At 46.9% G+C, this 13659-nt stretch overlaps 2 protein-coding genes across 2 annotated transcripts; both read left to right on the top strand.

Moving 5' to 3' along the window:
• The first annotated feature begins 2322 nt into the window (after positions 1-2322).
• On the top strand, positions 2323-6898 carry LOC109780160 (probable ubiquitin-conjugating enzyme E2 25). The gene is made up of 8 exons (XM_020338741.3): positions 2323-2522; positions 2641-2764; positions 4245-4373; positions 4448-5026; positions 5095-5158; positions 5347-5486; positions 5583-5894; positions 6239-6898. Exons 1-8 carry the CDS (start codon positions 2503-2505, stop codon positions 6548-6550), a joined length of 1680 nt encoding a protein of 559 aa, XP_020194330.1. The 5' UTR covers positions 2323-2502; the 3' UTR covers positions 6551-6898.
• Positions 6899-7733: 835 nt separating this feature from the next.
• Positions 7734-10857, top strand: LOC109780159 (uncharacterized). Its single transcript, XM_020338740.4, has one exon. The coding sequence runs from the start codon at positions 7826-7828 to the stop codon at positions 10517-10519; it is 2694 nt and encodes an 897-aa protein (XP_020194329.1). The 5' UTR covers positions 7734-7825; the 3' UTR covers positions 10520-10857.
• Positions 10858-13659: the final 2802 nt, after the last annotated feature.

Here is a 13659-nt window from a genome sequence, read left to right as displayed (position 1 = left end):
ATACGTTGATAATTTTAGTTTCATAAATTTTATTTATGTTATTAAAGTTTATTTTATTTTGTTTCTACTTATATATTTTATTAAAGTTTATTTTATTATGTTTCTAATTACTTATTTATTTTTTATGATATTTGTTATTTTCCATGCATTTACTGATTATTTTGAGCTATAAGACCCTGAAATTGAAAAGTACTAGAAATGAACTCTGAAAAGGTTGAAAGTTGGCATGGTATCATCATTTCACCCACATAGCATGTGCAAGAAAGTAGAGAGGGTTACGGCAAAAACTGGATGCACTTCGTGTACAAAACGGACAATCTGTTTCGAAGTATCATGATTTCATACGAAAACTCGTCTGTTACAACAGGCATTTCAAATGAACTACGAAAAGGTTGAAAGTTGGCATGGTATCATCATAATAGTTGTGGAGAGAAAGTCTTCACTTTTTTTTCGCTTGTGTGCTTTGCTTATTACGCCGTAACCATGGATAATCTTCATCGTTTATCAGGATGCTTGGGTCAGCCTTGACTTTGAAGGGAGGAATTTCATGAAACTTTTCATAATCTTTAGACATGTCTGTCTTGCCCTCCACTCCCACAATGTCGTTTTTTCCTGAAAGAACTATGTGGCGCTTTGGCTCATCGTATGATGTATTCGCTTCCTTATCTTTTCTTTTTCTCGGTCTGGTAGACATCTTCCCCCGTTGCAGCATCACCGTATTCAGGGGGCACATGGTTCTCATCGTCCTCCTCTTCTTCGCTGTCTTCCATCATAACCCCTATTTCTCCGTGCTTCGTCCAAACATTATAGTGTGGCATGAAACCCTTATAAAGCAGGTGGGTGTGAAGGATTTTCTTGTCAGAGTAAGACCTCGTATTCCCACAATTAGGGCATGGACAACACATAAAACCATTCTGCTTGTTTGCCTCAGCCACTTCGAGAAAAATATGCACGCCCTTAATGTACTCAGAGGTGTGTCTGTCACCGTACATCCATTGCCGGTTCATTTGCGTGCATTATATATAATTATGTGTGTTAAAAGTAAGAAAATTAGACAAGTATCTATCTAAAGTAAGATTTTTTTTCTTTTAGAAAGAAGATAAGAACAAGAGGCTCACCACGGTGGTGCCGGCGACGAGATCGGCGCGGCGATCGACGACGGTGAAGACGAGGACGGGGCGTGACGGACCGCTAAACCTAGACAAATCTCGGAAAAAAAATGAAGCTCAGAGGTCAAGCTTCGAGATGAGAAAGCTTAACTAATGTGGCTCGGGCATTTCATCGAACACCTCATGTGCATAGGAGGTGAGCTAGAGCACCCAATGCCCTCTCCCTCGCCGGCCAGCAAAAAACAGAGCACCGTGGAGTGCTCTGCTCGCCGGCGATGGGGTATATATAGGCAACTCATTGGTCCCGGTTCGTGGCTGGAACCGGGACAGAAGGATGGCCTTTAGTCCCGGTTCCTGCCACGAATCGGGACCAATGGTTGTGGGCCAGGAGCGAGGCCCATTGGTCGCGGTTCGTGCCAAGAACCGGGACCAATGCCCACGAGGCCCCGGCCGGCCCCCTGGGCTCACGAACCGGGACAAATGCCTTCATTGGTCCTGGTTCGTGGCAGAACCGGGACTAATGGGCTGGCCAGGCCCGAACGAAAGCCCCTTTTTCTACTAGTGGTTCATTGGCAAAACGTCCTTGGGGAACGCCAGTCAGATAAAGATTTCATCATCTATACAAAGATCCAAAGGAGCAGATCTAATTAATCCCGACCATCAAATCTTCTCAATCCAACGGCCAAGATTGCTCCAATGACGAGCGCTCAACATATTTAGCGTGTAATTAATAGGATGCTAAATATAAACTCCATGCCAGTCACATGATTAACATATGTAGTAGTAATTGATTTCCTGCCTAATATCAACGTGTAATTAATTTACTCCCTAATATAAACATGTGTTGCATGTACACATTCACCGGTATGAAATCCGAGAGGAAGCTTTCCTTTTCAGAAAAATAGATAGATCTAGTATCTTTTTTTATCTGATAATAAATACATATATATCCATCTTGCAAATCCATGCGTAGCTCACTATGCAGTGGCTAGCCAGGAGTACTTTCTCCTAGGAGGAACGTGACATTTCATACAAATAAATAGAGGACCAGTTGACCCAGAGACCAGTGGCGCCCACGGCACAGCCTCCGCGTCTCCCCACCCCACACACACCCACAGGCGCTGGCAGGGGGGCGGCGTACCAGCTTGTGAGGGGCCCACTCGCCAGAGGGGCCTTTCCACCGAAATCCCATTTCCAAACGGCCCAAAAACACATTTCCCGTATTATAAAAATAGATTTCTCTGCCCTCACCCCAGTCTGACCCCCCCCCCCCCCCTACTCGGCGGCCAACCGCAGCGCCCTCCCTCCGCACCCAAACCCCCTCCCCTCCCCGCGCCGGCCTCGCCGGAACCCTAGCCGCGGCGCTCCGGCGATCGCATTGGCCGCGGCGCCGATGGCGACCCACCCCTCCAAGTGAGTTCCCCCCCTCCCTCTCCCTCCCCGCGCCCCGCCGCCGATCTGATCGGGGCGCCCCCCTCCCCTGCCGTCTCGTCTCGCCGCGGCTAAGGCTGATTTCGGGTTTGGTCCGCAGGAGGAGTTACCTGTGCGCGGGGAGCTCCTCGTTCGACGACCCCGACGTCGTCGAGGTGTCGCCGGCGGCCGCCGCCGCCGCCGGGGGGTGGAACCCCGGCCACCAGAAGAGGAAGCGGAGCCAGGTATAATAATATCATCGCACTAGCTCTAGTTGGTTGTTGGAATCAGGGGCCGGTAGCCGCCGTAGGTAAGGTAATTCGTGGGAGGGGGAGGGTTGGTTGGTTAGACGATCCTGAATTTCGGCTGGTTAGGTGCTGAATTACGGTTCGGATCCCAGGCTGCGCATCTGATCTGTGTGCCGATGATATGTCGTTGTGTTCCGAAATAGATTGCGGTGGCTCGTCACGTTTGCTGGTCTTTTATCTTGTTTGTGTTTTGATAATATCCTGGAGTAGGTCTTTTCTATGTTTGTGTGTTGGGTCATCTGCTAGCAAGGTCCCATTTGCTGTCTGAATGGGGAATTGCGGTTAATTGACTGGTGAAACTAGTAAATTTTCATGGTTGATTGTCTTGTTTAGCTGATACACCAGGCAGGACCCCTGGGGTGACTCTAGAATTGCGCTCTGTTTTGATCTCTTTAGTTATGGTTGTCAAGCAGTTTAGGTGGGGATTGAGTTGGTTCTCTGATGGTATGTCAGGAACTCGTGTTCGAATGAAATGTAGGGTGTCGTAGGCTGGCATATCGTTCATTGTTAATTATCCCATGTGCTTCTTAAATTCTTTGATCTCTTTGTGCATACAGGATTGTCTCCCTTCGTTCTCTTTGTGTGTAAATAGTTATTAGCTATTTGGATCATGTTCGCACTTTGCACATCTTCTGTTGTTGACCTTTGTATCCTGTTCCACTGGTCTTGACACTAAATAATACCACTATGACCTTGCTCTGTCATACTCATACAATCATATTGTTGTAATTCTTATGAAATGCTATTGCTTTGACATACTACTCTTTCAGTGCATTTGACTTGGTAACCTTACAGCTTGTGAGCACCTTATGTGTTTCTACTATGTTGCATGAAATGGTGTCATTGATGACAGAATCTTATCTCTGTTGGAAAAGGCGACGCCTAGGTTGTGCTTAGGCGCTAGGCGATGGCCAAACGCCTCGCATAGGGCATAAGCACAAGTCTAGGTGGAGCAAGCAAAAAGTTATCCATACGAGTGAGAATTCATTCCATGTCACAGTGACGGGCCAAATGGGCCCATATGCCATTTTTAAATGGAGGGTAGTTGGTATTTTACCCATTTTCATGCTCTAAATTAATGTCTATATGCCTAGGGTGCTTAGGCGCCGCCTAGGCAATAGGCGAAGGCCAACCGTCTCGCTTACGCCTAGCGTTTTTTCCAACATTCTTAACTATAATTGCATAAACCATTCTGGCTGGTTCATAGTTGCATGACATCTGCCATTGTTCTTCTTCTGTATTTATTATGTGTATTATATAAACCTAGCTAGCCCATTGTTTCCATATATAGGATCAACTACGTTCGTGACTTTCCATATAACAATTTTCCAACAAAATGCTATTGGGTTATATAATGGCGTGTTTAAAATTTGCCTACATGGGATTAATACTGTTTTTCTGCTATGGGAATTAACAGGTTGTTCCTCGCGAAATAATTGAAATTGATGATGATCCTGATGGTGTTGTGATTATTGGTGAGAAAGCACCAGTTGAAAAGAATAAACATTCAGTTGGATGTCCTCTTGTTTGGCCAAAGCATGTGAAGGTAAACCCTCTCATGTCTTTCCCTTTCCATATTATTTGTTTGCCTACTCCTCTCTGATTGATGCACAATTTCAGACTAGTGTGGCTGGTGACACTGCCGGACCAAGCACCTATGCTTCAAACAGTACTGCCATTATGGGTGGTTTTAAGAAAGTTAGCGCCGGACCAAGCACCTATGCTTCAAACAGTACTACCATTATGGGTGATTTCAAAAAAGTTACCTCTGGACCAAACACCTATTTTTCAAGCAGTACTGCTGTTAAGGATGCTTTTGCTAAAAAATATATGGAAACCGCAGTTTACCATGATTATGATGACTACCCTTTCGACGCATTCGAGGAAGATGAAGACTTTGCTTATGAGGAAGATGACTACGAAAACTATGAGTTTGATGATACACTTTATGAGAATGAATATAACTATAATTTATCTGCCCAGTTTGATGGCTTGGATATCCCGCCTGGAATGGAGGCTCCTTTACCATGGCTGCAGAAGACTGCCGCTGAGATGTCGAGTAATTCCAAACCCATCCCAATCTTGGACGAGAAAGTTGATGAAAGATACAGCACATTTAAGCAATTTGATACTGTTGATGGCCATAGTGATCATTATTATGTGAAACCAGAGTTAAGGAAAGCTCTGGTAGTGAAGAAGGTAATGGTTATGACATGCCCTGTTCATCCTTTGCCATCTTATATTGGTACTAATTGTCCTATTGACAGCCATCAAAAGACTGGGCGAAGCGCATTCAGCATGAGTGGAAAGTCTTAGAGAAAGACTTGCCAGGTAGTCAGCTCTTGCTTCTTATGACCTTTTTTTCTATAATAAACTTCCTCTTGGTACTAATTTTCCCAATCAGTATCTTGCTGTCATTAGCTCAAATATTTCCTTGTGATGAGATGCGCATTTTTTGTCGGGATACACTGTAAAGGGCATTTTATGATTATGTTTTTGCTTTTCTCCCAATTTAATAGATACCATATTCGTGAGGGCATACGAGGATAGAATGGACCTTCTTAGAGTTGTCATTATGGGTCCAGCGGGCACTCCTTACCATGATGGGCTCTTTTTCTTCGACATTTACTTCCCTCCTCAATATCCAAACATACCTCCAGTAAGATTTTATGGACTTTATCTCCATTAATGGCTGTTTTTCTTTTATTAGTTTGCCCTTAGTCACATTTTATATTGATGAGTTAATTCTTTGCAGCTTGTTAACTACCGCTCTGGTGGGCTGCGGCTTAATCCAAACCTGTATGCTTGTGGGAAGGTGTGCCTTAGCCTGTTAAACACCTGGGCTGGCAGTGGATGTGAGAAATGGAATCCATCCAATTCAACCATGCTGCAGGTCCTTGTCTCCATTCAGGCCCTGGTTTTGAATGCCAAACCTTATTTCAATGAGCCTGGATATGCTAATTCAGCTAACACACCTGGCGGGGAGAAAAGATCCCTAACTTATAATGAAGACACCTTCCTGCTGTCCTGCAGGACGATGTTGTATTCTCTTCGAAATCCACCAAAGGTATGGATGTGCCTCTGCTTATCATAGTTACTGCAAAAGCGACTAGTACTTGTTTCCTTAACATTGCTACTTCTGGGAACCCGTGCAACCCTGTCTAGTTGATAACTAGCGTGGATTGTGATAGACCTGTTGACATCTATCTTGTTTATCAATACCTTTTAAGTTGAAACTGCTGTCATATATTTGTTCATATACTACCTGAATCCTGCAGCTCTAATGTGGACACATTTCCTGCAACTTCATCTTATTTATGAAAACCTGTTATGCTGAAACCTCTTCCGTGTATTTGTTCATATACCGCCTCAAATCCTGCAACTCTAATATGGGGTGCATCTTTTGCGCAGCATTTTGAGGATTTCGTGGCCGGCCATTTCCGCAAGCACGGGCGCAACGTCCTGGTGGCCTGCAAGGCCTACCTGGACGGGGCGCAGGTCGGGTGCCTCGCCGGGAACGGGGTGCAGGACGTGGACGAGGGTGACAAGAGCTGCTCGCTCAAGTTCAAGACCTCGCTCAAGAGGCTGTTCGAGGAGCTGCTGATGGAGTTCACGGTGAAGGGAGCGGACTGCAGCAAGTTCCTGTCGGAGAAGGCGAAGCAGTCGGCCGCCTCCGCCACCACCTCTAGAGGGCCGCCGGCAGACACCACCCTGAGGCTATAAGCGGTGGTCGCCAGCCGAGCCGAGCCGAGCCAAAATGGTAGCAATAATTTTGGCCATGGAAGCGATTCGATTCTAGGCTTGCCTAGCTATAACTCCTCCTGCCCTGACCTCGTCGGTCGATAGGAGGCGCCCTACCCGAGCGAGAGGGGAATTAAACCTGATTGTTTTTTGTGTAAGTAGTTTATGTACATATGCCCTCCCCGCCTAGCTCTTCCGGTGAACATAATCCATCCATCCGTATGTTTAGGGACAAGTATCATCATCAGCACCATCATCACCTGTGAGAGAGACACTATGATTAATGTCACCGTCCTAGGCTTAATATATATCTGATGGAGTTTGTCAGCATGCCCTTGCCCCTCGCTCCTTCTTTGGGAGCTCAGCTCAGGCATGTCCGATCGTCCATTCCGTCGTTCTTCACTGTCTTGATATTCGTTGGGTGTTTTCGATGTTTTCTAGGCCTTGTATCTTCCCCGTGTCAACTCTGAATTCTTGTCCTGTGTGGTGTGGCCGGCTGGTGCACTCCTGTTGACCACTTTGGCTTTATTATTACTGCCATGCCAGGATAGGAGCCTCGGTATCATCGACGGACCCAAATCACTAGACCACTTTTCTTTGACTACAAAAGAAGAAGGGAGGCCATTAGACGGATTTGCCGGTTGTGCAACAAAGTCATTAGTGCTACCACATAAACGCACATTTCATGCCATATATAAACACACTATGATGTGCCATAGAGAAAGGAAAAAGTTCGCACACTATGATGTGCAAGCAAAAAATAAAATAAAATGAGAACTGAAAATCCTTTTAAAAAGAAGAAACCGTCGAATGCACTCAAAAATTAAAAACACCCTCCTCTCTCATTCCTGGAATATAAGCCATATAGACTGTGTCCTGAGTCAAACCTATTTTCTTTAAGCTTGAGCAAGTTTATCGAGAAAACAGCGATACCCATAATAACACCATGATGTTTCCGTTATCTTCAAGTCAATATAACTTTTTTCTAAAAATTCGATCTATTTAGAAAACATTGGCTTGGATTGTTGCATTTTAAAAAGATGCGAGCATTTTGAAATTATTATAAAAAGATAAAAAAAAATACTAGAATTACATGAAAGTGAGATAAAATTCCCCATCTACCACCACTGGGTGGCTTAAACCCCACATCACAGAGAGTCAAGCCCCTGTCTCTCCCGGTGGGTCGTCTCCACTTCCATCTAGACCAAGCAAGGGGAGAGGGGAAGGAGATCTCAATCCCCACTCCCCGCCTCACCAATGGCGCCGCCGCTCCTCCTCCTCCTCCTGCTCCTGATCCGGGCCGCCGGGACCTCCTCCGGGCCCGCGCCGCCGGCCTACGCCGCCCACTGCCCGGCCCCGCCCGCCGTGCCGGACCTCCCCGCGGGCGCGGGCCCCGCCTCCCCCGCCCCCGCCCCCGCGCTCCAGCTCTCCACCGGCTACTTCTCCGGCGGCGGGGACCTCCTCTTCGGCCCGGACGGCGCCTCCCGCCTCCCGCGCTCCTTCGCGCTGCTCCCCACCTCCGTCCTCCCCACCGCCGACGCCTCCGTCCTCCGCGTCGCCGCCACGCTCTCCTTCTCCGGCGGCGGCGGCCGCGGCAAGCGCGACGGCATCTGGCCCTCGGGCCGCAACCGCCGCCTCTTCGAGTACGACGGCCAGCAGCACCGCCTCCGCCCGCGCCTCCCGCGCTTCGTCGGCCGCCGCGGCTCCCTCGTCTTCGACCTCCACGGCTACTACTCCTCCGCCTCCGGGGACCTCTGCATGGTCGGCTCGGGCTCCGGCCGCGCCGCCGACGGGCGCCCCGTCGCGCTCCTCGCCGCCGTGCTCCGCCTCCGCTTCCCCCGCCCCGCCAACCTCTCCAGCCCCTTCGTCACCGGCCGCCTCGAGAGCACCGGCCCTGGCCCTGGCGTGGCGTTCGAGCCCGTCTCGCTCCTCGCCTACGCCGAGGAGGGGTACGCCTACGCCGAGAGCGCGTCCTGCCCTCGCCCGCCCGCCGACGGCCGCGACGTCCGCCAGCTGTTCGGCGGGAGGAACTTCACGTGCCCCGGCCTCAGGACGCTGCTCAAGCCGGGGTTCAGGCTGGACTACGGCAACGGCGGCGAGTCGGCCGCCTCCTCCCTGGGGATTAACCAGACGCACATGTTCGTCAACAGGGTGCACTGCGCGGCCGACGGCGCCGTGCGTGTCTATGTCGCCTTCTCCAACATGTCAGATTATTCCAGGTATTACTTCATGGTCACCGAGAAGGCGATTGTGGCAGAGGGCTTCTGGGATCACAATTCGAACAGGTTATGCTTGAAAGGATGCCATGTGGTAAATTCAGGATCATCCCGTGCGGAATTGGCGGTCGGTGAGTGCGGGATTGGGATGACCTTCTGGTTCCCGGGAGTGTGGTCGATCCAGGAACGGAGCTTTTCTGCAGGGTTGGTCTGGAACACCAGCCTGAAAGGCGACCAGGGCATTGCCGGATATTCAACTGCGGTTAGGGGTAACTTTGGGGGTTTGAAGTACAACTACACTAAGGTTGAGGAGGCAACCAAGTATTACAAGCAGTATGGCCTGAACAAGAAGAGGAAGGGCAAGTTCCCAGATAGAAATTCGTATCTAGACTTGGCGTTCCGGTTCAACTTGCAGAAATGGGGTGGTTCTGGGTACGCATCGCCGATCACAATCGGATCCATGTTGTCTGATGGGAGCTCTTTTGTGCTCACAGACCTTTCCACTCGCCCTGCAGTGCTGGAGACGAAGCAGAGGTTACTTAATGTCAGCTACAATATCCGCTATGTTGGGCGTTGGTCACTAGCAACATTTCAGCGGCAACAGATCTCGGCGGAAGGTGTTTATGACACCGAGACAGGCTCCTTGTGCCTGATCGCATGTCGACGGGTTAATGTCTCCTCCTCAGACTGTAAGATTTTGATAACTGCTCACTTTGCTAGTCTGGACGCTAAAGCAGCAAAACATGTCCAGGGGAAAATTATAAGCTTGAGGGGCAAGACCGACCCTCTTTTCTTTGAAACGCTGGGCATTGATTCATATGGGATGTACATAGGCCAAGTGGAAGAATCAATATGGAGAATGGACTTGGAAAGCACCATGGCCCTCATCTCAATGACTCTGTCGTGTGCCTTCATTGCTGTGCAGCTGTTCCATGTCAAGAAGGTCCCTGAAGCGCTCCCTGCTATGTCAATCACTATGCTTGTCGTGCTCGTTCTGGGTTACATGACCCCTCTCGTGCTCAACTTTGAGGCTCTTTTCAAGCACAGCAACAAACAGACTGTTCCCTTCTCCGGTGGTGGTTGGCTTGAGGTGAATGAGGTCATGGTGCGAATCATCACAATGGCGACGTTTCTGCTGCAGCTGCGCCTTCTTCAGTTGGCATGGTCTGCACGGTCTTCTGTGGATGGAAGCAAACACGAGGCATGGGCTGCAGAGAGGAAAGTGCTCTGGGTGTGCTTGCCGCTGTACATCATAGGTGGAGTCGTAACTGCGGTTGTCCACATGAGAACCAACCATAGCAGAAGGATGTTGAGGCAAATTGCTCGCCTCATGCCGTCACGACATACATTCTGGGAGGACATTGTCCCTTACGGGGGCTTATTGCTCGATGGGTTCCTGCTCCCCCAGGTCATCCTGAATGTGTTCTCAGCCTCTAAAGTCAGAGCGCTTTCCCCAGTGTTTTACATCGGGGGCACCATGCTGCGTGCGCTGCCTCATGCATATGATGCATACAGGACCCATCACTTTGTGCGCAGCATGAGGCCATCCTACATCTACGCGAGCTCTCGCGACGACCTCTTCAGCCTCGCGTGGGACATCGTCATACCTTGTGGGGTGGTCCTGCTGGCCACGCTTCTCTTCTTTCAGCAGTGGCTTGGGGGCGCCTTCTTCCTCTGCTCCAAGAGACGGAAGCCGTCGAGCGAATACGAAATGGTTTCCACGGTCAGCTCTTAGCAAGTTCCTACAGCTTTATTCATCGCGAGATAAGTGGAAGTAGCGGAGGGGTTTACATATAGTCTGGGAGTTAGTTTTTTCTGTTTCCTGATGGATGAATATTTACCCCACATTGGCGCTTGTTTGCGGCGAAAACTTATACATGCATGTATACAATAGAAGGAAACCAGATCAGGCAAGGTTCGGTTCTTGATTCACAGTTCTTTCTCCTATGCTATTGTTTGGTTTATGGTTTACCTTCCCTGTTATTCTGGTATTCAGTCAGGGCTAGCTAATAGCCCAGGTGGATTTCTGTCTGCGAATTCGTTAGAATTAATCTGCATCCGTTCTTTATGTGAGCTCTGCTTTTTCGTGTGTTTGCTGTGCAGTGTATGCATCCGAGACCTGTCTCTCTGTTTACTGTTTTCCTACCCATCCATAGTTTCTTGAATCGTTGATTCCTTTTCATATCGATTCCTTGTCTTATTTCTCTGTAGTGATATTATCGATTCCTTGTCTTATTTCTCTGTAGTGATATTATTGATTCGTGTGTTTGGCTTTGGGAAGGCTCACTCCATATAAAAAGACTTGGGTAGAGGTTGTCACATGAAGTCATTGGTTTTCCATCACTTTAATAGCTAAGAATTCCTTTGGTTATGAGCTCGGTCCCCGAGTAGGTAAGAGCCAAATTTGTTGTGTTTGTTTCTCCCCGGGTATGTCAGATACAATGAGAACTTCAAACAAAAGATCAATGCCCTGGGTTTGTTTGTCCTCGGCTAGGCCAGTCTATTAGGCTACAAGAGCTTTAAACAAACACTACATTTCATAAGTTTATTTTAGAAGTATTGATCTTCGGTCTCTACACCAAGATGATGCAATTAGCCAAGAGAAAAGAGGTACATTTCGCCTAATTGATACTAGTATTTTCTGACTGAATGTGTTAATTAGACCATCCATGTCTCTTGGCGAGATAAATCGGTCATAAGTTTCACCTCGAGGACGTCCTCTTGATTATTATTTTGCGGACTAAACTTTAGGAAAAATCTCAAAAGATTCCTCTTTTCCTTATTGTCTAAATTTGAATAATTATTTGAACTGGCACTGTCACGACCACCTTTCACAATTACTTTGATGTGCAACGGCTAATTAAAAAGGACCGCCTATAAAAAAAAAGGACCGCCTAAACCTGAGGCGACTTAATTGTTTTCCAATTTCAATCAATTGCATTCAAATCGTTCGATCGGAAAACGACCAGATATGTTTCTTCTTCCTCCAACCATTTTCTGGGTTAGAATGAACAAAGCACAGTTTGAATCGATTGCATCCAACTTTTTTTTCCGAAACAGAGCCATCAAATTTGCCTCATCATTTAATTAAGAGATTGCATCCAACCTGATTTCTCTCCCTTATCTCCTGTGCCTCGCCTCGGTCCGATCCCTCATTGGTGACGCCTTGACTGTCCAGGACGTCCACATCTTAGGCTGAGGCTCACCTGACTCGGCCTCGGGTGCTACTTCTCGTTCCCAATAGAGTAGAATCGATTGACACATTTTACTACTAATAACACACAATAAAGCCAAGCAAACCAGATACACACATGAAAAAATGACATGCAGACACAAAAAGAGAAGCAAACTAAATAAAAAGAAAAGATAAAAAAAATGTATAAGGAGAGACATGAAAAACAAGCTTTGCAAATTTTACTAGTAATAACCATGTGAGACCTGTTCGTCTGTCTACTATTTTCTACTCACTCGTAGTATAGTAGATCCTTGACTCAATGGTCCATGTGAGAGTCATAGTATTACTCAGCTCTACACATGTTTGGAAAATGTCATTGCGTCCGTTTAAAAGATTCCAACGTAAAGCACACCCCCACCCGGATTTGAGTCTTAAGCTATCTACTAAGAGCACCTCCAACATATAACCAAAAATAGCCTCCATGACAAAAAACAGACATTTGGGTCATTTTGGGCAACAAAAATTTGGCTCCAGAAGAATGAAGATTTTTTTTTTGCGGTGGAGAAGAATGAAGATTCAACAGATGCTTGCTTAGATCCACCCAATCTAAAATTAGAAACTGCACTAGGTGGATCCAGCCAGTACACTTGTCATCAGTCAGTGACCGGCTAAGAGAAAGAAAGTATGGTAGAGTAGGAGGAAGATGCAACAGGGCTGTGTCGAGTTGATGTTTTGATTATCCGATGATCATTGATAGTTCCTGGTGCCTCCTATGCCTCCACCTACAATATTCCAGTCCCTAGCGTACAAATATGAAACAAATAATGCATGGAATAGGAATCCATAATTTCACTTCAGAGAAATAAGACGAGGAATCAGTAAGCTATTCATCTTTGACATTGGGAAGGATCACTCCATATAAAAGACTTGGGGTGCATGGTAGAGGTAGTGACATGAAGTCAACGGTTTTCCATCACTTTAATAGCTAAGAATTCCTTGGTTATGAGCTCGGTCCTCGAGTAGGTAAGAACCAAATTTGTTGTATTTGTTTCTTCCTGGTAGTTCAGATACAGTGAGAACTTCAAAGAAAATATCAATGCCCTGAGCTCGTTTGTCCTCGGCTAGGTCAGTCTATTAGGCTACAAGAGCTTTAAACAAACACTACATTTCATTAGTTTCTTTAGATGTATTCATCTTCGGTCTCTACCCCAAGATGATGCAATTAGCCAAGAGAAAAGAGGTACCCCAAGATGATGCAATTAGCCAAGAGAAAAGAGGTACAAATTCGCCTAATTTATAGTATTTCCTGACTCAATGTGTTAATTAGACCGTCCACGTCTCTTGGCCAGATAAATCGGTCATAAGTTTCACCTCGAGGACGTTCTCTTGATTATTATTTTGCGGCCTAAACTTTAGGAAAAATCTCAAAAGATTCCCCTTTTCCTTATTGTCTAAATTTGAATAATTGTTTGAACTGGCACTGTCACAACCACCTTTCACAATTACTCTAGGATTATCTGACATGCAACGGCTAATTAAAAAGGACCGCCTAAACCTTAGGCGACTTATTTTTTTCCAATTCAATCAATTGCATTCAAATCGTTGGATCGGAAAATGAATGAAAAGATATGTTTCTTCTTCGAACCATTTTTGGATTAGAACGGACGGAGCACAGATCATGTCGATTGCATCCTAGTTCT

This window comes from Aegilops tauschii, chromosome 1 (assembly GCF_002575655.3).
Source record: "Aegilops tauschii subsp. strangulata cultivar AL8/78 chromosome 1, Aet v6.0, whole genome shotgun sequence".
Classification (NCBI taxonomy): domain Eukaryota; kingdom Viridiplantae; phylum Streptophyta; class Magnoliopsida; order Poales; family Poaceae; genus Aegilops; species Aegilops tauschii.
The sequence above is the reverse complement of the archived record's forward strand: the minus strand, read 5'-3'. Positions and strand labels throughout refer to the sequence as shown.